General features: G+C 40.5%; 1 protein-coding gene across 1 annotated transcript in view; it reads right to left on the bottom strand.

Annotated features, from left to right (window-relative positions):
- DLC1 (DLC1 Rho GTPase activating protein) overlaps positions 1 to 16607 on the bottom strand; it is a 691613-nt gene that overhangs the window by 655271 nt on the left and 19735 nt on the right. Inside the window, 1 exon segment of the mRNA XM_033944479.1 lies at positions 14137 to 15258. Within this exon segment, the coding sequence (XP_033800370.1) occupies positions 14137 to 15174 (1038 nt within the window). The 5' untranslated portion in view covers positions 15175 to 15258.

Here is a 16607-nt window from a genome sequence, read left to right as displayed (position 1 = left end):
CATGACAAGGAAACTAACTGAACACAAATAAGCTGACAGAGGAAAGGAAGGGAAGAACGAAGAGGGAAAAAAACAAAAGGTAAAAGGTTAAATGAAAAGTATACATGTTAACCGGAGTAAAAATACATCTGTAAGGAAGTCGTATCAAATGCCTTTTTGAAGTAATAGGCTTTTAGTTGTGACTTAAAGTGTTGGGAGCATCAAAAGCATGTAGTGTTGTTGGCAGTATGAAGTGAATTAGATGTGACTAGGGGAGAGAACCAGCAAACCAATTTTAATAGCAGCCACACTACTATCAGCCAGTAGTGTGATTGCACTTAGTACCTTTGTTCCTTTCATCTAGCTCAGTGTTCTTCAGCCTTTTGACACCTATGGACTGGCGGAAATAAAATAATTTTTTTGTGGACCAGCACCGGTCCGCGGACCGGCAGTTGAAGAACACTGGGCTAATTCGTGCTCATCTCCGCTCAGTCTCCGCCCAGACCCCGCCCCCATAATAGTACTAATTGCACCACCATTTTTTCCATTCATTTTTCATATATACACACACAATATAATTGTATTAACAACATATAATGGTTAACCACAAAATTAAAATACACAAAGCACACTGTATGCTTTTCAACATTCATTCCTACCAGAAAACAGATAACTCCATGCAAATGCAGGACCAAAAACTAAACGTACTAATATTTACAAATAAACCCTAAGATGCAAGACTCTGCAAGAGGTACAACCCCAGAGGAAAAGAAACAAACGCATTTCTTCCTGAATAGACAAATCAATCACTAAATAAAAAAAATAAAAGCATTTCCCCTATCATTGTTGTCTTTCTCCTTCCATGTGCCTTGCCTTCTGGCCTGCCCCCCGGTGTTAGCTTTGGGCTGGTCCATTGTGCGATCAACGCAGCGTGTTGAGGCTGGCTCCCTGAGTGCTGCATTGCACAAAGCTGTGGGTAGCGGCTCCTCGTGTGCATCCCACACCTCATCTGGATGCCTTCCCTCTGACGTTGCTTCCGGTTCAGGCACAGGCTGTATGTAGGAGCCTTTTCCCATGGCTTTGTGCGCTGCAGCACTCAGGGAGCCGGCCCAAAGATGCCGCATTAATTGCACCATGGATTGGCGACTGAAGAACACTGTCTTGGGTCCGATGGAGGTGCCGGCCCTGTGGACTGGCAGAAAATTTCTGCGGACCGGCACCGACAGTTGAAGAACACTGATCTAGCGGCCCCCTATGCCTGGAATAAATTACCTGAGTTTGTCCGCCAAGCCCCTTTTACCTTGTTTAAAACAGACTGAAAACCCACCCTTTCGATATAGCCTTCAATCCTTAGCCCTATCTTCTGCCCTCCAACCCATTCCCCTTAACTGTAACCATGACATCCTGTTCGTCTGTCTTGGCTGTTTAGATTGTAGCAGGGACTGTCTTCTTCTTTGTGACTCTGTACAGTGCTGCATATGTCTGTTAGTGCTATAGAAATAATAGCAGTAGTACCTTCTCTTGAGGTTGCACAAAATACAGCTGCATTATTGGCAGTTGAGACAGCTAGTAAACAATACTGAACCCTGCGCCAGTTGGCATGTCATGCCCAGCTCCCACCTCTACCTGCATTAACTAGCTAGTGCAGGTATTAAAATCTCACTGCTGGTTTTAACACATGGTAGACATGAGTAAATGCTAATAAATATTGCATGGTAAAACCCATACCAGTTGCTTAACACAACAGTAAAAGACACCCCCCCCCTTAGTGTCTTTATAAAATACTAGTTGTAAACTGGTAGAAATTGTGGTTGGATTGAACATAAGAATATAAGAAGATAAGAATAGCCTTACTGGGTCAGACCAGTGGTCCATCAAGCCCAGTAGCCCGTTCTCACGGTGGCCAATCCAGGTCACTAGTATCTGGCCAAAACCCAAGGTGTAGCAATATTCCAGGCTACCAATACAGGGCAAGCAGTGGCTTCCCCCATGTCTTTCTCAATAACAAACTATGGACTTTTCCTCCAGCAACTTGTCCAAACCTTTCTTAAAACCAGCTACGCTGTCTGCTCTTACCACATCCTCTGGCAACGCGTTCCAGAGCTTAACTATTCTCTGAGTGAAAAAAATTTCCTCCAATTGGTTTTAAGAGTATTTCCCTGTAACTTTATCAAGTGTCCCCTAGTCTTTGTGATTTTTGACAGAGTGAAAAATCAATCCACTTGTACTCAGGATTTTGTAAACTTCAATCATATCTTCCCTCAGCCATCTCTTTTCCAAGCTGAAGAGCCCTAACCAAATAAATAAACATGCATTATCTTTTTTTCTGGATAATATGTAGAATTAAAAAGAAATAAAACAAAACAAAAAGAATAAAGGTGATACTTTTTTTATATTGGACTAACTAGCTTACTGTTAGACTAGCTTTCGAAGGTAACCCTTCTTCAGATCTTGAGTTTGGCCCAGTCATTGATTTTGTCATATCTGGACTATAGTAACAATCTCTATTGTTTCCATCCATTCAGTTGATTTCTAGATTATAAGCATTACAAAACACTACAGAAAATTTGGTGTTTGTGAAAAAAAAAAACACATCCATTTGATCATGCCACTCCCTGCTTGATTAACTTGCATGGGCTACCAGTGAATTCCCATATTCCTTTTTTTAAACATATATTTAAGTATTTTTATTGATTTCAATATAATATCAAGTAAAACTTATACAGAAAGCAAATTTAACCAAACATATTACAATCATATAAATCCATACTTAACAAATTAAGTAGTTACAAGAAAAACTATTATGGTGAAATTAGTTCAAGTCCTTTTTTAAGATGACGTGTTGGGTTTATAAAATGTATGCAGGTATATTGTATGTCCCAAATAGTTCATCAGTTTCTTTCCTCTCCTCTGTCTCCAACTCTTTCTCAAGCAGGAAAGTCTTGTTTGATATATTTTACGTTATTCTTTGGGATTAAATATAAAAAAATCTTTACAGGTCATTTTTCATAATCAAGCAGTTCATGTCTGGTGTTCTTTACCTACTGAATTTAGGACTACCAATTTATCTTTTGGAAAAATGTAAAGATTTATATGTTTAAAAAAATCATATTCTTAAATTGTATTGCTGTTGTGGTTGTTGTTATCTTTTGTTAATCTGCTTTGATCCTAAATTTTGGGAGCTAGTAGACTATGGGCTCCTTTTACTAAGCTGCGTTAGTGTTATTAGCGCACACAGCATTTTTTACGTGCGTTAAACCCGCGCTACTCAGCTAGAACTAACGCCAGCTCAATGCTGGCATTAGCATCTAGCATGTGCATGCTATTCCGCGCATTAATGCCCTAACACGGCTTAGTAAAAGGAGCCCTATAAGTAAAATATCATATCATACAAACTGTATAACCAAGTATATTTTATAAAGAACACAGATACTTTATGACACCACCCACAATATCCTCAAAACTTGCCTTAACATGTGTCACATAAATGTAAATGACTTATTGTCACCACAGGCACTTTTATGTACATAACTCCTTGGGCCATTTATATAAAAGCCACTTTAATTGCATAAAATCCAGTGTAAAACTACCCTCTAACCCCTGGATTCTATATATTTGTTCTGTCGTCCCCTCCACTTTTTACTTTTAAGTTTTTTGTTTTATTTTAACAATATTTTGATAATTGCAAACCGTTTAGGAATGCTTTTGATAAACGGTATATCAAAGATTAAATAAACTTGAAACTTGAAACAAACTTGTTGGCCAGATTTGTGTGCGCACCTGAGGTATGCATGCAAATTTATGACAATGAGCTCAAGGATATCAATAATTGGGTGCTAACAACCAATTATTGATGTTAATAGGCACTCATTAATATTTGCTTGTGCATCTGTCTGTGCATTATTCTATAAGGCCTGGATTCTATAAACTGTGCCGCAAGTTAGGCAGCGGTAGGCAACATACTGCACCTAACTTAATTGTTTTAATTAGCACAGTAATTGACAGTGCCACTAAAAAACAATTAAAAAGTTGTTTAAAAAGTAGCACCAAAATTGCATCTAAGCATAACTCCTAGTGGTGCCTAAGGTCATAGTGGGCATGGTTAGGGGGCGGAGATGACCTTAGGTACTGTTATGTGCGATTCTCCATCCAACTTAGGCGCCAGTAATGTAGGCCTTTAAAACCATGGCCTACATTATTAGCACCTAAGTTTTTTGATAGCCACAATTCTTTTAATGGCACCTATGTATGATTTCAAAAGAAAAAAAACCCTACACTAAAGGTGTATACAGTGACAATAAACCAAAAAAATCCTCTGGATAAATGTTACAAACTCTCAAGACCATTTAATGTGAGATAAACCAATAGACAATCATCACACATTGAAGGAGCTTTTAGGCCACAACCCAGGCAGGTACAGTTAATGAGAACATTCCAGACCCTCTCACATTGTGATTACTATAAGTGCCAAATCAAAATGTAACTGGGTATGTACATACTATAGATTTGAAAAAATTCTAGAAGAACATAAGGGCGATACCTGGAAATTTAAAGAAATCTGGGATCCAGTAGATGATTTTGTAACACACATTCAAGATAACTGAAGTTGTCATAAATTAATCTATTTTACCAGATCTGATATTACAAGTTATACTTCCAGTAAAGGGAGGGATGGTTGACGGGAAGGATTATAAGATAGAAGATTTATTCTAATCAATATTTGTTATATATAAGTGCTTCTATGAGATTAGTTTATTGTATTTTATTGCACTTTCTGTATGTATGTTTTTCAAAATCAATAAAAATAGAACTTTTTATTGATCGTGGACTAAAAGCTCCTTCAATGTGCGGATCAGTTTTGGTGTACCTATATTAGGAACTCAGAACCCTCACTAACACTACAAATTATATCAGTGCTTATTGTTAACAACTGGGCCTCTTCTCCCTTGAACAGAGGAGATTGAGAGGAGACATGATCAAAACATTCAAGGTACTGAAGGGAATAGACTTGGTAGATAAGGACAAGTTGTTCACCCTCTCCAAGGTAGGGAAAACGAGAGGGCACTCTAAAATTGAAAGGGGATAGATTCCGTACGAACACAAGGAAGTTCTTTTTCACCCAGAGAGTGGTAGAAAACTGGAACGCTCTTCCAGAGTCTGTCATAGGGGAGAACACCCTTCAGGGATTCAAGACAAAGTTGGACAGGTTCATACTAAATCAGAACGTACGCAGGTAGGGCTTGTCTCAGTTGGGGCGCTGGTCTTTGACCAGGGGGCCGCCGCATGAGCGGACTGCTGGGCACAATGGACCACCGGTCTGACTCAGCAGCGGCAGTTCTTATGTTCTATTGGTTTATCTCACATTAAATGATCTTGAGATTTGTAACATTTATCCAGAGGATTTTTTTGACCTATGTATCAATGACACATAGCTGGGGCACTGGCCAATGTAGGCATTGTTTACAGAATCCAGGCTTAAGCGTATCACAAAAGGGGCATGACCATGGGAGGAGTAAGGGCATATCAGGGGCATTCTGAAAATTTGCATGCATAGTTATAATAATAATAATTTTATTTCTTATATACCGCTTTACCATAAGTTCAAAGCAGTTTACAACAAGATACATACAGTCAGAGAATGAGATGTAAGGAAAAAAACAAGTCGAACTGGGATACAATTACAAATGGAAGAGAACCAAGTTGGTATGAATTTAAAGGATGTATATAGTCAAAGATTAAGTTACAAGGGGAAAACAATTTGGGTTGGAATATCATTACAAAATGGGAAAAACATGAGTTAGTCTAAGGTCTAGAGATTTTCTGAAGTCGGTGTATGAAGTGGCCTCAAGTATGGGTTTTATGAGCCATGTGTTCAGTTTGGCTGCCTGGAATGATAACATTCTGTCAAGGAACTTCTTGTAATGGCATGATTTCAGGGATGGGTAGTTAAAGAGATTTATTCTGTGAGAGCTCTTATTAGAGCTGTTGAGGATGAATTGAGAGGCGAGGTATGATGGTAGCATCCCAAAGACAGCTTTGTAGTTGATGCAGGCGAACTTGAAGAGTATTCTGGATTCCACAGGCAACCAGTGGAGTATCTAGAAGTATAGGGTGACATGTTCCCATTTTTTTAAACCAAAGATTAGCTCAGCTTGTTAAGTGTCTTTTTATAAGCTCCCAGATATATAATGTTACAGTAATCTAGCGTACTCAAGATGGATGATTGAACTAGTAATCGAAAGGACGATTCATCGAAGAATTTTTTAATGGTGCGGAGCTCCCATAGGACTGATATACTTTTTTTGAACAGTGTTCCTAACTTGGTCATCAACATTCACACCAGGTTTCAGCAGTTAGGTGTAAGAATTGCACTTAGTGCTCATTTTTTCCCAGCACCTGATCCTGAGCAGCATTTATAGAATCTGGTCCTAAATGTCTGGCCATCAATGCTACATATAGATTGTGGTGATGGAAAATTTTGGAGATCCAGTTGATGAAAGAAAACAAGCAGATTAAGAAGATTAAGTAGAGGACGAAGAGTGAGAAATAGGAACATGAAGGAAGGGGAGAGATTAGAGCTTGTTACAGTTTTCTGGGTTCTGCTGTGTCTAGTCAGGTAGGACTGACATTTCAGCCATCATACTGAGGCTTTCTTCAAGGAAATCTGTGAGGTCTGCAGCTTGTCTCTATATACCATATTTTTTGCTCCATAAGACACACTTTTTTTCCACCCCAAAGTGGGCGGAAATGTTGGTGCGCCTTATGCAGCGAAGATACTTTTTTAAAAAAACAACCCACTCCACCCCGTCGTATCTTTTTAAAACCTACGCCCAATATGGCTCTCCCTAGCATCTGTGAGTGCCTGGCTGTCTTCTTGGCTTCCCCCACAGCGTCCTCTGGATTCTCCCCCTTTAATTTAATTAGGCTCGCGATGGGCGAGGCCTTACCTCCAAGCTGATTCCCGCACCCACCGAGAGAGGTCGTCTTCCACACTGTGACTGCCGCTGAGCTAATTATGGCAGCCTGTGGAGTGAACCTAGCAGGCTGCCATTGGCCTCCGAAGCATGTTGCCTCTGCCGCGATCCTACCCCTGATGTCAGAGAAGGGGCAGGACCACGATAGAGGAAATGTGCTTCGGAGGCCAATGGCAGCCTACTAGGTTCACTCTGCAGGCTGCCATAATTAGCGCAGCGGCAGTTACAGTGTGGAAAACGACCTCTTGACAGAAAAGGAGAGCTGTGTCTCCCCAAATCTCCTGACCCAGGTAGCGAGTAAGAAAGAGCAACTGTTGGGGAGGCGAAGAGAGCCTGCCAACTCCGGAGCATGCATTCGGACCCAGACAGAAGCTGAATCCCAGCACTGTGAGGGCTTCTGCCACCCATCCCAGCTTAACCCAGCACCATCTGGGAGCTGGAGACAACAACCTCGTAGGAAGTAATGAAGGTAAGTCCCGCCCATCGCGAGGGCCCCAGCGGGACACTGGATCTGGACACGGGGGAAGGGGGGGAAGAGAGAGACAGAAAAGGACCTTGAGGAGGGGCGATAAACAGACTTGAAGACAAGGCAGATGCTGGGCTAGAGGGGGTAGAGAGGGGAGATCTCAAAATGTTAGCAGAAGGAAGATAGAGAGAGGGAGAAACCTGAAACAATGGGGAGGCAGAAGAGAGGGGGGCAGATATTGGACTTGGGGGTGTATAGAGGGAAGAGAGAGAGAGAGAGACTGCAGAGAGTGGAAAGATTCTGGACCAGGGAGGAAGGAAGGAAGGAGAGAGAGAGAGAAGCAGAGAAAGACCTGGAAAAAAGGAGAACAAATATTGGACATGGGGGAGGGGGCAGGTGGTAAGCAGAAGAAAGAGAGAGGCAGATGCTGGACTATGGGAAGTGCAGACAGAAGAGACAGAGGGAGAAAGACCCTAAGGAAAAACAGAGAGATGCAAGATCATAACAGAGGAGGGAGAGAGATGGAAACCTGGAACAAAAGTGGTGGTAGGTTCAAAAGAGAACTGACATTGGATCTGGGGAGGGTAAGCAGAGGGAAAAGAGACAGAGACCTGGACCCAAAGGGGATGGGGCTGGATTGTGAAATAAATGTTGGATGCAGTCAGAAGGAAGTCCAACCAGAAACTAATTAAATCACCAGACAACAAAGGTAGGAAAATGTATTTTATTTTCAATTTAGTGATTGAAATGTGTCAGTTTTGAGAATTTATATCTGCTGTGTGTATATGAATAATGAAAGGAACAAATTGCATTACAATTAGTAGAGGAGGGGGGACAGGGTTCAGAGCCTGGCAAGGAGTGTGGGATTGGGTACAGAGCCTGGCAGGGAGTGAGGGGGCCTGGGTGCAGAGCCTGGTATATGTTAGTACACAATTTGGTTTAGAATTTTTTTTTCTTATTTTCTTACTCTAAATCTAGGGTGCATCTTATGGAGCGAAAAATACAATATAAATTAGAGTTGGTCTAAACAGGGGTTCTGAATCCAAGTTTCCAAGTTTAATAAAAATTTTCTATCCCGCCCTGGGGAAAACCTTCAAGGTGGCTTACATTCTAAAACAAGTTTAAAATACACAATATACGAAAAATCAACACGTTATACAAAAACATAAAATCAACACATAATCCAACACGTAAATCAAAAAAACTTTTCAAAATTAACATCAATGATATTCTTTCTTTCATCTTTCAAGATCCTCCCAGCAATACCCATTATACCTGAGAATAGGCGTACAAAAAAAGATAGGTCTTTATATTTTCCTTAAACTTATCCATTAAAGTTATTGTTTTTAATGTCAAACCAATTTCCAGGGCACATCCAGCCAGTCAGGCTTCAATTATTTTGAACCTTTTCTAATTCCACTATATCTATTTTGAAGTACAGCGAACAGAATTCAATGCAATATTCAATGTAAGGTCATATCATAAAGTGATATAGAATCATTATAATATTCTTGGTCTTATTTTCCATCCCTTTCCTAATAATTCCTAGCATTCTGTTTGCTATTTTTGGTTGCTGCTACAAGAAAATTTAAGTGTATTGTCTACGATGACACCTAGATCTTTTTCTTGGGTGCTGACTCCTAAGATAGACGCTCATATCTGGCAACTATGATTAGGATTATTCTGCCCAGTGTGAATCACTTTGCATTTGTCCACATTAAATTTCTTCTGCCATTTGGATGCCCAGTCTTCTTATTTGCTAATGTCTTCTTGCAATTTTTCACAGACCACATGTGATTTCACAATAGTTTTGTGTCATCTGCAAATTTAATCACTTCACTTCTCGTTCCAGTTTCCAGATCGTTATTTTAAAATAAACTCAATAAAAAGAAATTTTCACTATAATTAAAGCTAGAATTCAAAAATTGAAAATAATACATTTTGTCTCAAAAGAAGAAAGCATTACTTTCTTTTTTAATCATTCCAACTTTCGGTCTCCTTGTCTTTATCTCTTGTGTCAAAGCTAAATCGCCAATAAAGGCTCCAGGTTGAACCGATAATTGAAACAGATTCTTCTAAAGTGAACTTGTTCATGCTATATCAACTTAAAGCCATGGTTCAAGTAGCAAATGTTTTTCTATCTAAAAAAGAAATGCTATAAATACCATCCCCCCTTTTACTAAGCTGCGGTCGAGGTTTCTACCGAGGCCCAAAGCGCTAAATGCTGTGATGCTGTTCTGATGTTCACAGAATTCCTATGAGCGTCGGTGCAGTGTTGGAACATTTAGTGCTCCGGACTATGGTAGAAATCTCTACCACGACTTAGTAAAAGAGGACCTATACTTACTGCAGATTAGTACATAAGTGCAAATGTAGAAACAGTTCATTATTCCTCTATTTGAATACACAGTGAGCGTCTTTACTGTAAATTTTTAGCCCTTCAACTCTGAGGCCTTATAAGCTTTTTACCTATAAAGACAACATTGTGAGATGGAATTATAGACATGATGAGTGACATCTTCAGAGGGATTTCTTGTCTTACTTTTACCTGCACACAATGAGTAATTAACCAAAAGCCCATTTTAAACCAGATAGATTTTCATTGCTGTCCTATCTGTTTACAGTGCCTGAAAGTAATCTTCTGTTTTGTTTTTAATGTACAGCAGCAAAAATAGAGGAAGAAAACAACTCCACAAATCAATCTAACAAGAAGTTCCAACAGTGGAACAATAAAGCACATGGAAGCAGGGTGCAAATCGGTCAGAACCCCCCCCACCCCCCTTTATTCATATAACAAAGATCCAATACAGGCCATGTTTTGGCCAAAGGGCCTGCATTTGAGATTCAAAATAATCTAAGAAAAAGTAAAGTACTGTATACAATAAATAAAAATAAACAAAAACAATATAACACTTGGAAATAATAACCCTATTGAGTATACAGCATTTAAAAAAATGATATTGTACAAGTTGAAGGATACATAACAAACAACTGGATAAGAGACAGCAAGCAAAAATGTTCTCACTCATTATGAAATACAAAAACCAAAAAAACAGAATAATAAAAATCTATTTGTGACACTAGTTAGAAATGGTATTTGTATCTTGGGTGAAGAAAAATTGAACTGACATTGAAAATGTGAACGTAAATAGAAAGGGCTAGAACATGAGCGTAAATGAAGGACATAAATTGCACAGTGAATAATATCATGTGATAAAGAAATAGAACATGACACAGATGACTCATGTGAAGTTTGAAAAGAGCACTTGCTCAAATTGTAAATGAATAAAGGCCAACAACCACCAAAACTATGAATATGGCAAAACAGAAATATATGATGTGCATATAGCAAAAAGCAACAACACAACAACCCTGATAAATAACCTATTGTATAATAATGCCAACAATAGTATAAATAATGAATCATCAAATAACAGAGCATAAAACACATACTGAGATAGGGAATGATCAAATAATGTCATCATAAACTAAGGCCTAGCAAGCCTAGAAGAAAACTTATGGACCACAATTAAAATTCCAGAAGCTTGAAAAATATAACTTGAAAAATAAAACTTGAATAAAAAATATAAATACAAATATTGGTAAAATATACCACCGACTATTATTTTCACCTTTAAAACACATGGAGGCTCATAATCAAAACTTTGAAAAGTCCAAAAACCAGCCTAAGTCAGCATGTGGACATCCTAATAGCAGGAACATCCAAGTGCCGAAAAAACCAACTTTCTGGACGTGCAGCAGCACTTCTAAGCTGCAGTGCGTCCAGAGCTCAAAGTGGCTTATTGGGAGGTGTGTTATGGGGAATCAGGTAGGCTTAAACCTGGACATATTGCAGCGATAATCAAAGCTTTCCTACAGGGAACTTAGACCAACTAAAACAAGTCTTACTGTCGGCGTCTAAGTGCCCCAAAGCTGCCCAAACCGATCAGATGAGCACTGGAGGGATTAAGGCATGAACCCCCCCCTTACTCCCCCAGTGGTCACCGGCCCCCTTCCACTATCCAGAAATGGGGGAAAACAGCATATTGAGGGCTTCTCATCAGCTGATCAGGGCAGAGGAATCCCCATCATCTGAGCCGGTTTCGGGGATTCCTGTCAGCTCAGCTGATGAGGATTCCCACTGCCAGGATCAGGTGAACTGGCAGGGAGATTCCTCTCTCCCTCCCTTCCTCAAGGCACTGATTCCCCAGCCCCCACACTATACCCCTTCCCCTGGATATCCCTTGACACTCCCGACCGTACTAGCAACACCCCCAACAGTACTGATAACACCCCCACAACACCTGATACTCCCGTACATTGTGCTGCAAAATCAGCAGGATAGAAGCCCACTCTCTCCTGCCTACAGGGCCATGTGCTGTCAATGACGGGCCTTCCCCCTCTCAGTGCATCTTGGAATGCACTGGGATGGGCCTCCTATGGGAGGGGCCTTAGACATCTGAGCCAATCAGGGCCTTAGGCCATTCTCCAATGCATTTTAGGATGCACCGGGAAGGGGAAGGCCTGCCATTTTGCAGAGGTGGGCCTGCCAGCCGGAGGGAGTAAGCATCCCTCCGGCTGGCCTTTCTTCTTTAAAGGTACATGGGGTGGGGGTGTCAGGATGGTCTTAGGGGTGTGGGGTGGGAGTCTGGAGGTTTGGGGTGGTGTTGAGGGGTTTTGATGTTCATGGGTTTGGCAGTTGGGGAGGGTGTTGGGGGTTTTGAGGTTGGTGGCAGGAGAGAGTGGGCATCCCTCCTGCTAGGCTGCTTCAAGGAGGTGTCATCGCTTTGGGGGGTGGTCAGCGGCAGGAAGGAGTGGGCATCCATCTTGCTGATTTCATGGTACATGTTGGGGGGTCCCCTGCCGTAGCTGCTCAGCTGATCAGCTGATCATGGCAGGGGTATTTTCCCCCTTATCAGCTGATCCAGCAGGTCTCCTCAAAGTCGTGGCTTTGGGGAGGCCTGCTGGCTCAGCTGATCAGAGATTCCCAAGCCGTGATCAGCTGATGGCAAAGGATCCCTTGATCAGGCAGGTGTGATTCTGTAACCGGCGCCGGTAACATGGCCACTGGTTGGAGAATTGGGAGGGTTATAATTTATTTTTATTATAGGTTAGGCAAGGTTGGGCATCTGTCTGTTAAGGCAGATGTAATTCTGTTAGGATGCCGGTGTGCAATTCTCAGCTGCTTCTTAGCGTCCACTGAGACCAGCATCCTATACAGAATCAGTTCCTAAATGTTCTGACACTGCTCTGACTCTTAGAAATGAGCGTTGGAGCAACTTCCGAGCTTTCAGCACTCTGGGTTGTGGTAGAAACCTCTACCGCGGCTTAGTAAAAGGTGGTTTAAGAAAGTAAAATGATGCCTTTTTTTATTACACATACTTAGAGTTTTCCTTAGATTCTATATATGATGCCCAAATTTGGGAACTGATCTAAGATGTGTCCAAAACTCAATTGGATAAAGAATCATTAATGAGCAACAATTGGAGGCTAAAAAGCAATTATTTATTATGTTAATTGGCACCAATTAGAATTTGCATACAAATCTAGCTGCATGCTATTCAATAATGATGTATGCAACTAAAAACCCTAACGCACCTTCGTAAAAGGAGCCCTTAGTGCTAATTTTTTCCTGTGCTGAGTTTTGAGCGCCATTTGTAGAATTTCTCACTTTTAGACTAGCTTTCAAAGGCAATACCTTCTTTCCTGACTCGAAGGTATTATTTTATTTTATTTCTATTTATCACAATATAAATATATTTCCTACATATCCTTCAGATAGTTTAAGAACCCTGAACATCTTTGTGTCGCACAGTTGTAATCATAATACGGTTGGTATTCAGCCTTCAAAACTCAGTGTTTTACTGACTGTGACATTTATTATATCCAGAAATTCAATGCTGGGCCATGGCCAGAATCTGTCACTGAATTGTTGGGTTTACGGATCTGGTGAAACCATAGCCTGTCAAATGTGATATTCAGCACTTAACCAGCTATTGCAGTGACCATTTATTTATTTAAAAATGTATAAACCGATTAAAATCTAGGCGGTGGACACATAGCTGGTTAAATGCTGAATATCGGCACTTAACCAGCTGAGTGCTGACTCCACACCCAAAATACCCCCCAAATAACTAGTTTGAGATAAGTGGCTTGTCCTTCGTGTCATCTCAATATCCTCGTCCCATCCCTGCGAGTTTTGTCCCTGTCCCATTCTTGTAAGCTCTGCCTTAACCGCACAAGCCTCAAACACTTATGCTTTTAAAGTGTTTGAGGCTTGTGCAGATGAGGGCAGAGCTTGCCGAAAAGGGGCAAGGACAGGGAAAGATGGTGTGGGGACAGGATGGGGATAAAGAGATCCCACAGGGACTGGGAAAATTTGTCCCCGTGTCATTCTCTAATAAGCGCAAACCAGACCTTTTCATCGGTGGCCCGAATAAGCGATTTAACTGGCCAGGAGCCCTTTCCCTGCTGGCTAAACTGATTTGTATACTGACCCCCAATATTTCTGGAAAAAACTGGAATCTATGGAGATTGTGATATGTTTTCTGGAGCTAAATGAGACAGCTTTAGCTTATATCCTAACAGCTTATACTAGTTCCATGCTTTTTGAAACTATGAAACATTATAAGGCGAGAAGCTGCAAAAAAAAAAAAAATAAATAAATAAAATAAAATCATAAAAGGACATATAAAGCTTAATATACGTGCAACTTACCTTTCTCTTCCGAAGTTTAACTTCACCACATGCAGGTTCACAGGTAGTGGGAATATCCTTTAGCTGTAAGCATTGCACATCCTCAACTGAACTTGTATCTAAGCTTTGTTTGTAAGAATCCAATGTGAGTTCCATGCTGCCACGCTGCCGCGGGATATTTCCTATGGAGAAGTTGTCAGTAAAGGGCTGAGACAGTGCAAGGGAGTTGTGCGACTCTGTTTTTGCTACCGATGGTCTGTCACTCTCAGTAGTACCTACCAAAAATGTGTCATTCACTGCATTACAAACAGTTTTTTCACATATATCTTTGGGAGCATCTGATTTTCTGCGCTGTTGAGCAATCGCCGCTGAATGGAGCAGCTGATTCCCAGGAACAATCATTTCATTATCATTTAAAGGGTTTTTAAGGTTTTCATTCGGCACACCAGTTTCTTCATTTGAGTCTGTCACATTAATAAGCTCCAGGCTTTTTTCCACATCACCATTCACTTCTGCCTGTCTCTTATCTATTTCTCTCTTTTTTTCTTTAGAATCTGGGTCATAATTAGATTTTTTATCAATCCTTGAAATGTCATAGTCATTAGAACATTCTGATAGCAAATTATGTAAGACATCCATTCCTTGCAACTTTTGTTTATCATCGTGCTGCTGAATGATTTCTCCAGAACCAAGGTCCGACTCGTTGTCTGAAATATGGACCAGTGTTTCTGTGCTGGCTTCCAAGGAAAATAAATGTTTCCCACCTTCATGGTTATCATTCTCATCTACTCCCTTTAAAATACTGCCTGAAAGCTCTGTAGGACATTCTGGATGTTCTCTGCCATGACAGCATTCGGGTAAGGATGTACATTTTTCTTTCCGTTCCACTTTCAAAATATCATCTTTTTCCATACTTGCTTTCAGGTTATCAGCTACCAGCCCATGACAACATGCTGTATCACAATCAATAGAATTAGAAAGAAGTCCCATCCACTCAGTCACATGTTCTTCCCAGCTTCTCTTCCTAATAGCTACAGACATGTCATAATTGTTCAGCATCAAACCAAAAGGAATAATCTTGAGGAGAAGACATGGCAACAGTCCAGTGGTCCAAAAGGATACATGCTTTCATAATTTGAACAGCTTTTAAAGAAAAAGAGAGAAGCTTTGGTTACAAATGCGATTTCAAGGGGACAACGTTTTGAAAGATTAAGGTTAGGAAACAAAAATCTGAAAGTACACAGTATTCAAAAGAATTTATGCATGTGGGCCCTGATTCTATAAAAGGTGTTGACGGTGGCAGCTGCCTTAAAATGGCCACTGGTTGTATGTGAATCACACAATGGCGCCATTTACAGAATCACGGCTTAAAGAAAGGTAGTTGCCAGAAATGTAGGCCAGGGTTTTCAAGGCCTACATTTCTAGCACCTATCTTTCATGTGAATCGCGCCTAGGGAGGTGCTCTACGATGGCTTTAAGCTTCATAAAGCATCTCCGTAGGCATGATGCAGGTGCCATTTTTTAAGGCGCCAGTAAGCACATACATTTTTTGTTTTAAGTTGCTTTTATTTTATTTGCACTAATTTCAACTTAACTTGGACACTGATAGGGTGCCTACTGGTGCCCAATTTAAGGTTCTGTTTATAGAATATGAGCCTATTAATTCAATAAATGACGGCCAAATTTGGGCACCGATAAAAATTCATGCTAAGCACTATTCTATAAATGGTGCTCAGATTTGGCTGCCAATTATAGAAATAATGTTTGGTGTGAAGATTTACACCAAGTCAAACCTGGTGCAAATTTTCACGCCTAAATTAGCCACAGATTTCCCTTATTCTATAAAACTGTGCACAAATTCCAGGAATGCTCCTAATCTGCCCATGCCCCTCCCATGGCCATGCCTCCTTCTTCAGGATTGAGGTGGTGATCTATTGCAACATGTAAAAGGCCTAATCTGATCTAATTCCTTATTCTACTCAACAATTTCATTTTATATCACTAAATTTCCATTGCACAAGCAGCAAAAATGTTCCTTATCGCTAACTGCGCTGAGTCCATTTAAACCAGTGTTTCTCAACTTGGTCCTTGAATACCCCCTTGCCAGTTAGGTTTTCAGTTTATCCACATTAATTTTGCATAAACTTGATTTGCATCCATTGCCTCCATTATATGCAAATTTCTTTCATGCATATTCATTGTGGATATCTTGAAAACCTGACTGGCAAGGGGGGGGGGGTACTCCAGGACCGAATTGAGAAACACTGATTTAAACTATCATGGCGTTGGCATCTCATTTGCTGCTTTCACTTTTAATAGTTAATAGAATTAAATAGTTGAGTAGAATAAGGAACTGAATATGATTAGGCCTTTTTCATGTTGAAATAGATTACCACCTTAACCCTGAAGATGGAGGCACGGCCATGGGAGGGGCATGGGCAGATCGGGGGCATTCCTGGAATTTGTGCACAGTTTTATAGAATAAGGGAGAT

The sequence above is a fragment of the Geotrypetes seraphini genome, chromosome 1 (genome assembly GCF_902459505.1).
Source record: "Geotrypetes seraphini chromosome 1, aGeoSer1.1, whole genome shotgun sequence".
Classification (NCBI taxonomy): domain Eukaryota; kingdom Metazoa; phylum Chordata; class Amphibia; order Gymnophiona; family Dermophiidae; genus Geotrypetes; species Geotrypetes seraphini.
This window is presented reverse-complemented; position numbering and strand designations above follow the sequence as displayed.